This window comes from Littorina saxatilis, linkage group LG4 (assembly GCF_037325665.1).
Source record: "Littorina saxatilis isolate snail1 linkage group LG4, US_GU_Lsax_2.0, whole genome shotgun sequence".
Lineage (NCBI taxonomy): Eukaryota > Metazoa > Mollusca > Gastropoda > Littorinimorpha > Littorinidae > Littorina > Littorina saxatilis.
In genome coordinates this window covers 57992620-58007568 of record NC_090248.1, presented here as the reverse complement: position 1 = coordinate 58007568, position 14949 = coordinate 57992620, and the positions used below count along the sequence as shown (strand labels likewise).

Below are 14949 nucleotides of genomic sequence, written 5' to 3'. Positions count from 1 at the left end.
TTTGTCGCTTGGGTCACTGGGGTAGTTGGGGTTGACAAGATACAAGATACAAGATACAAGAAATTTTATTGTCCTCATCAATACAAGGAAATTTGGCATGTGTGGGGCAAGACATAATACACTGATACATAGACATTTACAAAACACAACTGAAGTTCAATATCAGCACACCCTTACGCAAACATACCCACTACTTCAGACACACAGGCTACATGTGCCCCTCGGACGTACGCAACCCACAATTCATCCAGCCATACAACTCCACATGCACTTACTCATTCATGCAGCACTCTAGCGCCCGGCCATGCACAACTCACACACTGGAGCCCTCGTACGGCCCGTCGCCCGCAGGTCTCCTGACACCATTGACTACAGGAGATTTGACAGAGACGTTGAGAGCACTTGACAACTCTGTGCTGTCGTCCTCCTCCTCTGATGCCCCGCTCGCCCCCACTCTGAAACATCACACATATCACACAATATATCACACATATCACACAATATGTCACATAATATATCACACAATATAATAATAATACGCGCACATATCTCACCACAAGGCGACTCAAGGCGCACTCATACACAATATACCACACAATTACCACACAACATATCACACATTATATCACACATTATATCACACAATATATCATACAATATATCACACACAAACTGTTGAGAGCATTGGACGACTCGGTGCTGTCCTCCTCTTCCTCTGCTGCCCCGCTCGCCCCCACTCAACATCACACACCTGGGACAGGCTGATCTTTCTTAACCCAGTGTGGGATTTTCAGTGGGGCGACCACCCCCAACCCAGCGCGTCCCCGGATGGCGGATAGGGGAACGGTCTTCAGATATGGAGATCAGCCAAACTGGCGGCACTGCTACCCCCTTTGAAATGCTCCATCGTCCATTGACGGGACTCATCTAATGCGATTAATGGCGCATTAAAACCCTAGCTCCGGGTGGGATCCCGGCAAATCCTCCTCCCTGTGCTCTCAGGGTAGGACGTACGGGCCATGAGCTAAGGGTGAGGTAACCCCGACAGAAAACCCCGAATGCTGAAGACGGAGGACCCGGGCCGCACGGCGCATTCTAACAAACCACGGGTACACGCGCTTACGCAAATGATGACACAATCAACCAGCACAGATGGAAATGGCGCTTGCCCATTGAGGACCCCCCAGGGTGGAGCAGCGTCGGGTCCCATGCCTCAAAGGGACCCAGCCCCAACTACTGGAGGTCCCTCCCGTCCGTCTTGTCACGCCAGGGGACGCGGGAGGAGAGTGACTGGCACCACCACAACCAGGAAGAAACCCAGTCAGCAGCGACCTTTTCAGGTCATGCACTGGAACGCAGAAAGTATCCTGAACAAGAAGACATAGTTGGAGCATATCCTGCATGAGAAGAACATCAACATCTGCTGTATTCAGGAGACGCACCTGACACCCCAAAAGTCCTTCAAAGTGAGAGGCTACCAGTGCCTTAGGTCCGACAGAACAGACCGAAGCAAAGGAGGAATCCTGACCCTCATCAGGAACAACATCAATGCCTGTTTGATAGAAACGCACATGGAGGACTCCGAATATCAGGTGATTCGAATCCAGACGAAGACAGCAGAATTCCATCTTGTCAACTTCTACTGTCCCAACGATAGACACCTCGCCCTTGACACGATCCCCGCAAAGGCCTCCAACTTCATCGTGGTGGGTGACTTCAACAGTCATTCACAGAGTTGGGGATATGAATTATGACCACTTGGATCGGAGATGAGAAGAGGTGGAGAACTGGCAGGACGACAAAGGTCTCATCCTTTTGAACAGTCCCTTTGACTGCCCTACATTCTACTCCAGAAGATGGCACACTACATCAACTCCTGACCTAGCCTTCTGCACGGAAGACATACACCAGCTAACCAGCAGAGAGGTCGGAGAACAGAATAAGAATAAGAATAAGAATACTTTATTATCTCATAGAGAAATTCAGGCGTGGTACATAACAATAATACAAACAAGACATCAGAGTCGAGGGTCGAGACATCAACATGGTGGCGAAGGACTTCAACATGAGCATCCTCAGAGCAGCGCGTGTGTCGCGGACAGTTGTATGTAGTTATAAGGTTCCTTGGTCGGGCGTTGCTGACAGGTACCTGTGTCAAGGTGGGAAGACCTGTAGCTGGGCTTAGCTCAGTGATTCGCGCCTTGCACGCTTTGCACGCATAGCACGGGACGTTCACGGTAAGCTGCGCGCTATTTGTAGAGTTCACCGTTTACCTGGTTGCTGACTGAGAAATTCATAGGCATTCTTTTTTCTGTCTCGGCCGAGACCAGATGTTTGTTCGAACGGCTTCGAAATTCGTGTGTGAATTGTCGTTTGAGTTCGAAGTTATTTTCAGTAGTAATGTACGTCTACTGTGGACTTTGTTAAAGTCGGTTGCGTAAAGTGTACGCGATGATTTTCATTAGCCTGTGTGAGGTAAGTCATATTTCTTGGTCTAATTGGATAGACTTTTGTCAGTTTTTGCTGAAGGTGAATTAGCGGCCGGTGGCAGGGGACAGGGAACCTACATTAGTTACCAGTTGTACTGTTTTGTCTCGTCTTTGTGTTGTTGTAAATAGTGTTCATCATAGTGTTTAAAAGGAAATCATTATAATGGTAAATTATATGGTAGAAGGAAACCAAAGTTTAGAGTCATTGTGCTTCCTCCTCATCCCTAATAATGATGTCTATTGGAGGAGGAAGTCACGTGTCTTATATTTTTGGGGAGATTATTGACTTTGGCCTTCTAGGCTTTCAGTGTTTACTGTCGAAGACAGACCGGACGGGAAGGTGCGAACCCTAGCTTCACAGCATGGAGGAGGCACCACCACGCTGCTGCTTGAGCAGCCAGTTTGGACTCTCGCATCGTCACCCCCACGCTGCTGTGTGAGCAGCCCCTCTGGATCTTCTCCGAGGCTTCATTACGCTGTTTTGAGCAGCTATCTTGTAACGTCACAGCGGCGCAACCACGCTGCTGTTGGGCAGCAACATCGAACCGGCGCCGTCGCTGCAGAGTGTGTGCCGTGTGACAGCTCTTAACTGGGCTGATTCTCTCACCCCCGCGACAGAGACGCAGGTGTCGACCCGAGGGCGCACCCCCCCCCCCTGAATTCGTCGAACGTGTAGATAAGTACTTTCTTACGATAGATATCATTTATGGAATGAGGAGGGCCTTTATGACGTACGTGCTTTGTGTTTGACTATCCTGATTGTCTCGTATGTCGTTTGTTGACATTATTTTGACTGTTGTGTACTTTCTCATGTTCATTATGTTCATCTTCATGTATTCGTGTTAACCCTTCCATTGTTCCATCCATCGTCACCCCCATATTTCACCCAACTGGGAACTATTAAATACTTTCATTTATTTACATCGGTGTTCTGTGAGTGCTGTGTGGTGTGGCCAAAGTTTTTGTGTGAAAAACTAAACATGCAAACGTGCATGCACGCGACAATGGCGAGCTTGCCAGGATAAATCCTCTTTGAATTCAAGGAATTCACTTCATTTTTGTCGTTGGCCACACTTCCCATACACTGGACACTGATGTACTGTAGTTAATTAGCTTTTGTTGTTGTTGTCTGGTAACCTTGTGGGTTGCCTGTCCTTGTTGCCAGTCAGCTGTGCCTTGTTTTGATTTTTCATGTTTTGGCTAACCGTTTGCTAGTTGGTTCTTGTTTATGGAACTTCGTTCTGGTCGTGTTCTTGATGATAGTGCTATCATGGCGTCTAGGACGGAAAGTAGTTCGGATAGGATTGCTAGGTGGCGTTCACTTGCTGAGGAGCTAGGTGTTAAATCTGCCAGTATTCCTGAGTTTATTGCCGAGCGAATGACCCGTGAAGATGAGAAACAGGAAAGACTTGAACTAGAAAGGAAAGCTTATCAGGACAAGCTAGAACTGGAAGAGAAAGCTTATCAGGACAAGCTAGAAGTAGCGCGTCGAGAGACTGATGAGCGAGTTAAGTATGTTCAAGCTCAGCGAGAGACTGATGAGAAAGCCGCGGAAGAAAAACAAAGGCAAGAAAGAGAAGAGCATGACCTTCGCATGCAACTCCTGCAGAGAGAGTCGGAAAGTAAGAGGGTGAAGAGAGGAAGTAGGGATGGAGCTGATAATGAGGGAGATTCCTCAGGTGAAGAAGAGTCTAGTGACCTTCGTGGTTTTCGGCCTTCCATACCGATGTTTGATGAGAGCAAAGAAAACATAGCTACTTGGTTGAAAAGGTTTGAGAGAGTCGCTACCTTGTACAAGTGGAAGAGAAATACATGGGCAACTAGGGTCTCGACTAGGTTGTCGGGTAGGGCTGTAGAAGTGTACAACACTCTTGATGATGATAGCGCAGACGACTATGACGGTTTGAAGGTCGCGTTGTTAGGCCGCTATCAGCTCACAGCCGAAACCTACCGCCGTCGTCTCAGAACCTGCAAGAGAAAAGAACATGAAACGTTCAGACAGTTCGGTGCTCGCATTGAAGAGAATTTGACTAAGTGGCATGAGCTTTCCGAGATCACAGAACTGAAACAGTTGGTTTTGCTTGAACAGTTCTTGCAGACCCTGAGCGCGGACATGGCCGCGTACGTTAAGGAGAAAAAACCTCAGACGTTAGCCGAAGCAGTTAAGTCCGCTGAGATTCATTTTGAAGCACACCGTGACAGTAAGAAGTTTTTTCAGCATGATCGTGATCAGGGTGGAAAGGCTGGCGTTGATGAAAAGCAGAAAAGTGGAGATAACTCATTTGGTACATCCGGTAGGAAGTGTTACATCTGTGAGTCCCCCAAACATTTGGCTAGAGATTGCCCCAAGAAGAGCAAGTCGACGGGAGCGGTGAATAGTGGTCCTGAGAAGTCTTTACCGCCCGTCAGTGTACCTACTTTGTGTACTCCCTGTAGCCAGCAAGACTACGACCCGAGATGCCTGGTTGTGGTAGATGGTGTTGCAGTGGAGGGGTTGCGTGATACTGGATCTCAGGTTTGTGTCGTGAAGAGTTCATTAGTTTCCAGGTCTCAGTTCACAGGACAGGATCTTGAGGTTTCTATGGCTGAGAAAGACATCAAGAGGCGCTATCCAGTGATTAAGGTTCAGGTTGATTGTCCTTTCTACACTGGTGAGGTTGAGGCTATCGTCATGGATACACCCGTTGCCGACTTCATTGTAGGTAATCACGCCCGGCTGGGTGATGCGAATGTTCTACCAGTGTACGCTGTGTCCAAGGTTGTGTCAGTTGTCACTCGTGCTCAGGCTGCCGCTGAAGGGAAGAAGCCGACTTTGTTGCATGTTGCTGCTCCAGGGCTAGAAACAGTCACCCCTGAGCAGTTGCATGACCTTCAGCGGAATGATTCGACTTTGAAGAGTTGTCGTGAGGCGGCAGATCGCCGGGACGTCAGAACGTCTGGTCACTCCGGTGAAGTTGGGTTTGTTTGGAAGAAGAAGATTCTGTACCGTGAGTATCGCGGTGGTGGTAGCGTCTATACTCAGGTTGTTGTTCCCCAGCAGTTGAGGTTAGGTGTTATCAAGTTGGCTCATGAACCGCCTATGGGAGGTCACATGGGTGTTCAGAGGACACGTGATCGAGTTTGGCAGCAGTTCTTTTGGCCAGGTATGTGCGCAGACATACGTCGCTTTGTGTTGTCTTGCGATCAGTGTCAGAAGGTTTCTCATAAGCCACAGAAGGTACCGTTAGGTAAGATGCCTCTCATCGATACGCCGTTCGAGCGTGTGGCGATCGATCTGGTGGGTCCCATCATCCCTGCTTCTGAGTCTGGTAACCGGTACATTTTGGTGTTTGTGGACTACGCTACTCGGTACCCGGAAGCCATTCCATTGAAGTCGATTGAGGCTGTGAAGGTTGCAGAAGCGATGTGGGCAGTCTGGACTCGAGTAGGAATCCCCTCAGAGATTTTGACAGACCGTGGTACTCAGTTCATGTCCGAGGTGATGAAAGAAGTGGAGCGTTTGCTGGCCATCAAGGGTTTAGCGACTACTCCGTATCATGCGCAAGGAAACGGATTGGTGGAACGATACAACGGAACACTCAAGACCATGCTACGCAAGCTTGCTCAAGAGAAACCGAAGCAGTGGGATCGCTACATTCCTGCACTCCTCTTCGCTTATCGTGAAGTTCCACAGGAGAGTCTGGGATTCTCTCCCTTTGAGCTTCTATACGGCAGGACAGTGCGAGGACCTATGTCTGTTCTTCGCAACCTATGGACGGAAGAGCAAGTCGATGAGCAAGTTCGCACGACTTCTGAGTATGTGGTTGACTTGAGGAACCGGATTGAGGAAACCTGCAAACTGGCGCGTCAGAATTTGTCAGCTGCTGCACAGAAACACGCGAAGGTGTTCAACCGGAAGACAGTGCGAAGACAGTTCCAGCCTGGAGACAAGGTTTTGTTGCTGCTGCCGCAGAAGAAGAACAAACTGCAGTTGTGTTGGCAGGGACCGTTCGACGTTCTGGAGAAGAAGGGCGAGTCAGACTACAGGATTCGGATCTACGGGCGTGAGAAGCTGTACCACGCCAATCTTCTCAAGTTGTACAGAGACAGACAAGGGCGACAGGGTCAACCTGTTGTGGGGTTTGAGCTAACAGAGATCAGAGGCGACCTTTTCAGCTGTGAACCTGATGATGCTATGGCCCACTGCGTCAGTGAAGATCTTGAGATGGGAAAAGGCATTGCCGTTCACTTCAAGCAATCGTTTGGAAAAGTTGATCAACTTAGAGCACAAAACAAGAAGGTGGGAGAGGTAGCTGTACTACAGGTAGGTGCTTCCTACGTTTACTACATGATCACCAAGAAACGCTACTTTCACAAACCCTCCTACAAAACGCTGCGGTCCTCCATGGAAGCTATGAGGGACCACTGCAAGCAGAACAATGTCGCTTCCCTGGCCATGCCGCAGATCGGATGTGGATTGGACGAGCTGAACTGGAGCGCCGTCCTTGAGATGATCAAGGAAGTTTTCAAGAACACGGGCATAACTGTTAAAATCTACACATTCGGGGGCTAAGAAACACAGTTTTTGTACATTTTTGACGTGCATGCTACAGGAATAATGCATATCTTTTTGTTTGCTTGTTTTGTCATGTGCGGGTGATTCCCGGTAGTCGCAACGTGGGAGCCGACTACCTCAGTCGGGCATGCGTTGAAGAGGGATCTTTTGCAGTGTAGACAGATGTCTATGCTTAACTTGGGGGGCATTGTCGCGGACAGTTGTATGTAGTTATAAGGTTCCTTGGTCGGGCGTTGCTGACAGGTACCTGTGTCAAGGTGGGAAGACCTGTAGCTGGGCTTAGCTCAGTGATTCGCGCCTTGCACGCTTTGCACGCATTGCACGGGACGTTCACGGTAGGCTGCGCGCTATTTGTAGAGTTCACCGGTTACCTGGTTGCTGACTGTAAAATTCATAAGCATTCTTTTTTCTGTCTCGGCCGAGACCAGATGTTTGTCGAACGGCTTCGAAATTCGTGTGTGAATTGTCGTTTGAGTTCGAAGTTATTTTCAGTAGTAATGTACGTCTACTGTGGACTTTGTTAAAGTCGGTTGCGTAAAGTGTACGCGATGATTTTCATTAGCCTGTGTGAGGTAAGTCATATTTCTTGGTCTAATTGGATAGACTTTTGTCAGTTTTTGCTGAAGGTGAATTAGCGGCCGGTGGCAGGGGACAGGGAACCTACATTAGTTACCAGTTGTACTGTTTTTGTCTCGTCTTTGTGTTGTTGTAAATAGTGTTCATCATAGTGTTTAAAAGGAAATCATTATAACGGTAAATTATATGGTAGAAGGAAACCAAAGTTTAGAGTCATTGTGCTTCCTCCTCATCCCTAATAATGATGTCTATTGGAGGAGGAAGTCACGTGTCTTATATTTTTGGGGAGATTATTGACTTTGGCCTTCTAGGCTTTCAGTGTTTACTGTCGAAGACAGACCGGACGGGAAGGTGCGAACCCTAGCTTCACAGCATGGAGGAGGCACCACCACGCTGCTGCTTGAGCAGCCAGTTTGGACTCTCGCATCGTCACCCCCACGCTGCTGTGTGAGCAGCCCCTCTGGATCTTCTCCGAGGCTTCATTACGCTGTTTTGAGCAGCTATCTTGTAACGTCACAGCGGCGCAACCACGCTGCTGTTGGGCAGCAACATCGAACCGGCGCCGTCGCTGCAGAGTGTGTGCCGTGTGACAGCTCTTAACTGGGCTGATTCTCTCACCCCCGCGACAGAGACGCAGGTGTCGACCCGAGGGCGCACCCCCCCCCCCCCTGAATTCGTCGAACGTGTAGATAAGTACTTTCTTACGATAGATATCATTTATGGAATGAGGAGGGCCTTTATGACGTACGTGCTTTGTGTTTGACTATCCTGATTGTCTCGTATGTCGTTTGTTGACATTATTTTGACTGTTGTGTACTTTCTCATGTTCATTATGTTCATCTTCATGTATTCGTGTTAACCCTTCCATTGTTCCATCCATCGTCACCCCCATATTTCACCCAACTGGGAACTATTAAATATTTTCATTTAGTTACATCGGTGTTCTGTGAGTGCTGTGTGGTGTGGCCAAAGTTTTTGTGTGAAAAACTAAACATGCAAACGTGCATGCACGCGACAAAGGTTATAAACACACCTCCCACATACCTCTCTGGACATTCCTTGCATTGTGCTTACGCATTCAGACATGAACACATCCATGTCTCACTTACACATCGCACACATGGACATTCTTATACGCTCAACTTACCCATTCACACATGGACATTCGACCACGCTCCACTTACACATTCTTATACGCTCCACTTACACATTCACACATGGGTATTCTTATATGCTCCACTTACACATTCCCACATGGACATTCGACTACGCCCACTTACACATTCCCACATGGACATCTTTAAAGCACTGCGCTTACATATTCTCGCACACCTACGCGTATAACGGACTATGGCTAAACATCATTGCAAAAAATCATAGCATACAATATATCACAGAAAATATACGGACGTACATAAAACCAATACATACATGTACATTACTACTGATTGCACTGGCAGAAGAGGGGCTGAGTCGGGTATGTGGATGTGTTTACATGTTGCCAAGGGTGATGGATTTGGGGATGAAGCTGTTTTGCAGCCTGAGTGTCCTAGCTTTGTGCGTGCGAAGTCTACGGCCAGAGGGAAGGAGTTCATAGAGGTGGGCAAGGACATGGGACCTATCTGAAGCTATCCGCCTACTCTTTCTCACCACACGCTTTTCATACAGGGACTCCACAGCTTGGTGGAAGTGACCATCGGCCAGTCTTTTTGACCCTGGGCATGGAGTCCTGCACTGAAGCTTCCTTCCCACGGTGGAACTACAAAAGAGCGAACTGGTTCCTCTTTAGACACCGCACCAGCGAACTCACCAAAGACATCAGAGTCGAGGGTCGAGACATCAACATGGTGGCGAAGGACTTCAGCATGAGCAAACTCAGAGCAGCGCGTGAGTCCATTCCCCGGGGTGCCAGGAGAGACTATAAGTCCTACTGGAGCAATTAATTGCAGGAACTGGATGATGATCTGGCAGACGCCAGAAGGGAAGCAGAAGTCAACCCGTCACAAAACAACAACATCCACCTCCAGGAAGCCAAAGCCAAATTTCTCAAGAAGAAGCTACAGGCAAGACGGAGAAGCTGGCAAGAGAAAACAAGCTGTCTGAACCTTGAGAAGGATGGCAGAAAGCTCTGGAGGCTTACCAAGCAGTTGAATGATGAGAACACCAGCAGAGGAAAGATCACATTAGAAGAGAACGGGAAGGTGCTAGCTGGAAAGCATGCTGCCAACCAATTTGCTGACAGCTATGCAGCTGAGAGCAACCTCCATGTTAGCCCCGAGAAACAGAGAGAAGCAAGAAGAGAGAAAAGAGAGAGACCTGCCAGACAGTCGACAGTGGACACCATGAGTCAACCACTCACACTCCACGAGCTGCACTCAGCTCTGAAAAAGTTAAAGGCGAAGAAGTCCCCTGGCCCAGACGACATCACCAACGAGATGCTAACCCACCTTGGTAGTGCAGCAGAGAACAAGCTACTCGAGGTCTTCAACAGCAGCTGGCAAGAAGGATCGCTACCACAACTCTGGCGAGAAGCGATCATGATCCCCATCTTAAACAAGAAGAGCAAACGCTCGATCGAGTCACTTTCGCAGTTCTGAATATTATATGAGGCATCAGATGGACAGGAAGAAATTGCTATTCACAACACAATGAGTCACGTTCACATAAAATTTGAGCCCGGTCACTTTTATAGTTTCCGAGAAAAGCCCAACGTTAAGTTGTGTGTTGCCGAACAGAAAAGGCTAGTTATCTCCCTTGTTTTTCTGATAACGTTCGTAAAAGGCTACAGATGTAAATACTTTGATGTAAAGAATAATCCTACAAAGTTTCAATCACATCCGATGAACTTTGTCAAAGATATAAAATGTCTAATTTTTCCTTTGACGCTGACCTGTGACCTTGAAAAAGGTCAAAGGTCAACGAAACCATCGTTAAAGTGTAGAGGTCATTGGAGGTCACGACTAAACAAAATATGAGCCCGATCGCTTTGATAGTTTCCGAGATACTTTGTCAAAGATATAAAATGTCTAATTTTTCCTTTGACGCTGACCTGTGACCTTGAAAAAGGTCAAAGGTCAACGAAACCATCGTTAAAGTGTAGAGGTCATTGGAGGTCACGACTAAACAAAATATGAGCCCGATCGCTTTGATAGTTTCCGAGAAAAGTCCAACGTTAAGGTGGTGTCTACGGACGGCCGGCCGGCCGGCCGGACGGCCGGCCGGACGGCCGGCCGGACAGACTAACACTGACCGATTACATAGAGTCACTTTTTCTCAAGTGACTCAAAAAAGGGAAGGATCCAAAGAAGGCCACCAGCTATCGCCCAATCAGCCTCACCAGCTGTGTTGTGAAGACCCTGGAGAGAATTGTGAACGAGCGCCTCAGGTGGTACCTGGAATCCAGGAACCTCCTCGCCCCTGAACAAGCGGGATTCCGACAGTTCCGCAGCACTGAAGATCAGGTCACTTACCTGGCGCAAGAAGTTGAAGATGCCTTTCAGGAACAGAAGCTGGTCTTCGTCACCTGGATAGATCTTCAGAAGGCCCTTGACAAGGTCTGGAAAGATGGACTCCTTGTAAAACTGCTGAGGAAAGGCGTGTCCAGCAACATGTACCAGTGGATTCGCTCCTACCTCTATAACAGCAGGGCAAGAGTTAACGTCGACCAGACCAAATGCAAGAAGTTCCTCCTTCGTCATGTCGTCCCTCAGGGCGGAGTCATCTCCCCCACACTCTTCCTTCTCTTCATCGACGATCTGGTGTCTGAGATGCCCAAGGGGATCAAAGCTGCTCTCTACGCAGACAGACGACCTTGTGATCTGGTGCAAGGAGGAGCACGCAAGTACTGCCACCTACAGAATGCAGCAAGCGGCAGATAGGCTGAACGCATGGGCAGAAGATTGGTGCGTCTCCATCAACAAGGAGAAATCCTCCACCACCCTATTCACACTGTCGCCAAAGCAGAAAGCCGGAACCATTAGGCTTGGTGGAACTCCTCTGAGAGAGGATGAAGAAGCAACGTACCTTGGTGTCACCTTTGATAGACGGCAGACCTGGAAACCACACATTGCACAGGCAGAAACGAAGGCCCGGCGCAAGCTAGCCATACTCAGGAAGCTGGCAGGTACCACCTGGGGAGCGAACGAGAAGATACTGAAGACAGTATACCTGGGAACAATCAGACCCCACATTGCGTGAACAGTTCTTCTTCTTCTGCGTTCGTGGGCTGAAACTCCCATGTACACTCGTGTTTTTTGCACGAGTGGAATTTTACGTGTATGACCGTTTTTTACCCCGCCATTTAGGCACCCATACGCCGTTTTCGGAGGAAGCATGCTGGGTATTTTCGTGTTTCTATAACCCGCCGAACTCTGACATGGATTACATGATCTTTTTCGTGCGCACTTGGTCTTGTGCTTGCGTGTACACACGGGGGTGTTCGGACACCGAGGAGATCGAGTCTGCACACAAAGTTGACTCTGAGAAATAAATCTCTCCCCGAACGTGGGGACGAACTCACGCTGACAGCGGCCAACTGAATATAAATCCAGCGCGCTACCGACTGAGCTACATCCCCGCCCGCGTGAACAGTGAATCTGTGAACAGTGCATAAGGAGCACATTACGTGAACAGTTGACATTGCGTGACTGACTTGAGGAAGACCTCCTCCATGGTTGTGGCGCTGGCCCCAAAGCTTGTGATGCCGAGCTTGTCAAACTGTGATTCCACCACGCCGAACAGCTGGGCAAACTTCCCCACCTCCCCCTTCGGCAGCAGGTAGGACAACTCTGCCCCGACCTCACTCTCCAGCTGGGCCCCAGTCACCTCCCTTTGCACCACCTCCGTCACCTTGGCCACGTCACACTGCGGCCCCTTCACCATCACCAGGTGGTAGCCAGCGCCTGCAAAAGTGTTTCAACGTGATTTACATCATGACATGTAACACTGAAAAAAGTGTGATAAAAAAAAGATTGATCAAAAAATTTGCAGATAACCAAAGCGATGCACAACAAATGTTGTGGGGAAATAGCTCAGTCGGTAGCGGCACTGGCTTCAAAACTAGTTGTCGCTATCGGCGTGGGTTCAATCCCCACATTCGGCGAGGGATTTATTTCCCAGAGTCAACTTTGTGCAGATTCTCCTCGGTGGCCGAACACCCCCACTTGCACGCATGTGCACAATAAAGAACCCATTTTTTTTCTTTTTTTTTTCTTCTTCTCTTCTCTTCACTAACGTTACAGCTATTTCATTCACCTTTGCTATGTCTAGTAGTTTGTGCGTTTGTTTGCGTGTATGTGCGTGTGTGTGTGTGTGTGTGTGTGTGTGTGTGTTGTTGTTGTTCCCATATTTCTGTTAAATAATACCATTATCAGCGGGACAATACATAACAAGTTAATTAATCCAACGCTCGATGGACAAAAGGCGAGAATTTACAAATTACCAATTACAGTACTAGTTTTCAGCACAGCATCATACGGCGCATATATAAATAACTTTACATTAACAGCACTATACTACTATTTATCTATATTCTTATACACAGTTCAATTTTACTAGAGATTTCGAAGTCGAGCTTGGTTCTGAAATAAGACCTTCATGTTAGTTTTTGGATTTCCGTACTTAAACTGGCTTATGCACTTTTCCGATATCAATATAAGGTGATTAATTATGAAGGTTTTCTCTCTGGGGATATCACGTGTGAAATACCCAAAAAGAGCCTCTTCGCAGCTTAACTTTATATTTTTGCCTGCAGTAAGCAACATATAATCCAGGGGCGGATTAGGGGGGTTGTTACGGGGGTTCCGCCCCCCCCCCCCCCAAAAAAAAAATCTGTCTGTGAATTTTTTTAAAAATTTTCTGTCTGTAAAGCCGGGGGAAGAGTTAATTGTTTAATTTTATCTTCCACAATTCCGAGAGGAATGGGTCACGTGAGATAGAACGCGGGAATACGTCACTGATTTGATGTCGGGAGCAGATATCAGCATAGACCTAATATTAGACCAGTGAAGATAAATTGCCATTAATATTTAAATTTTAATACTAACGTTAAAAGAAATAATGAGTGGCTGCTGACACCAGTTGATCATGTTTAAAATCAAGGATAAGCCACAAATTGTTTATAAAATAGCTAAAATTCTTTTCCCCCAACGGGACCCTGGACCCCAGGTTGTACCCTCCCCCCTCTGGCTTAACTGTTCCGCCCCAGTAATCTGTGTTCCTAAGATAATGATTGTATCCCCCCGCGGGTTAAGGGAAAGAATTTACCCGATGCTCCCCAGCATGTCGTAAGAGGCGACTAACGGATTCTCCTTTTACCCTTGTTAAGTGTATCTTGTATAGAATATAGTCAATTTTTGTAAAGATTTTAGTCAAGCAGTATGTAAGAAATGTTAAGTCCTTTGTACTGGAAACTTGCATTCTCCCAGTAAGGTCATATATTGTACTACGTTGCAAGCCCCTGGAGCAATTTTTTGATTAGTGCTTTTGTGAACAAGAAACAATTAACAAGTGGCTTTATTCCATCTCCCCCCTTTCCCCTATCCCATCTCCCCCCTTTCCCCGTCGCGATTTAACCTTGAATGGTTGAAAACGACGTTAAACACCAAATAAAGAAAGAAAGAAAGAATACTGATTGTATGTATTGGTGTTCCCCTCTTGAGTCTTGTGCTTCAATGTTGCGGTGACTTTGTATGAGCCAAAATAATGGCCGAAAATTTTCCAAGATGTCCTAAAGCTTTCTGACAGTTTCGGCCAAATGTCCCAACATGAAAATGTCTAGCAACACCCCTGCTATATAAAATCTTATCCTTTTCTTATCTTCTCAAAAATTTAAACTTTTCTGTTTGTTGCGCAATGTTTTGTTTTAAATACAAAACCACCATTCCATTCAGAAAATGCCCTCCTTATAAAAATCTCTCCAACCATTCACGCAATAGGAAACAAGTCGCGTAAGGCGAAAATACAACATTTAGTCAAGCTGTCGAACTCACAGAATGAAACTGAACGCAATGCAATTTTTCAGCAAGACCGTATACTCGTAGCATCGTCAGTCCACCGCTCGTGGCAAAGGCAGTGAAATTGACAAGAAGAGCGGGGTAGTAGTTGCGCTGAGAAGGATAGCACGCTTTTCTGTACCTCTCTTCGCTTTAACTTTCTGAGCGTGTTTTTAATCCAAACATATCATATCTATATGTTTATGGAATCAGTAACCGACAAGGAATAAGATGGAAGTGTTTTTAAATTAATTTTCGAAAATTTAATTTTGATAATATTTTTATATTTTTAATTTTCAGAGCTTGTTTTTAATCCAAATATAACATGTTTTTGGAA

The 14949-nt window shown here is 47.1% G+C and overlaps 2 protein-coding genes across 3 annotated transcripts in view; one reads left to right on the top strand and one right to left on the bottom strand.

The window, feature by feature from the left end:
- LOC138965650 (phospholipid-transporting ATPase ABCA3-like) overlaps positions 1-14949 on the bottom strand; it is a 57409-nt gene that overhangs the window by 15457 nt on the left and 27003 nt on the right. The window contains exons 15-17 of the mRNA XM_070337825.1: positions 12245-12521; positions 318-455; positions 1-16 (exon numbers count right to left, since the gene is read on the bottom strand). The exon at positions 1-16 is cut by the window's left edge and continues 115 nt beyond it. Of these exons, the coding sequence (XP_070193926.1) occupies positions 1-16; positions 318-455; positions 12245-12521 (431 nt within the window). The remainder of the gene's footprint in view (positions 17-317; positions 456-12244; positions 12522-14949) is intronic.
- On the top strand, positions 2094-8635 carry LOC138965187 (uncharacterized). Of its 2 annotated transcripts, none has more exons than XR_011455349.1 (2): positions 2094-7616; positions 7932-8635. XR_011455349.1 is itself a non-coding variant. In XM_070337307.1 (2 exons), exon 2 carries the CDS (start codon positions 3718-3720, stop codon positions 7039-7041), a length of 3324 nt encoding a protein of 1107 aa, XP_070193408.1. In that variant the 5' UTR covers positions 2094-2475; positions 2790-3717; the 3' UTR covers positions 7042-8635. The 2 variants fall into 2 exon arrangements, 1 of the variants encoding a protein (XP_070193408.1); XM_070337307.1 differs by having other exon boundaries at positions 2094-2475; positions 2790-8635.

What these genes read in the sequence shown, in the direction of transcription:
- LOC138965187 (XM_070337307.1), top strand. Translation starts at nt 3,718, where the DNA reads ATGGAACTTCGTTCTGGTCGTGTTCTTGATGATAGTGCTATCATGGCG.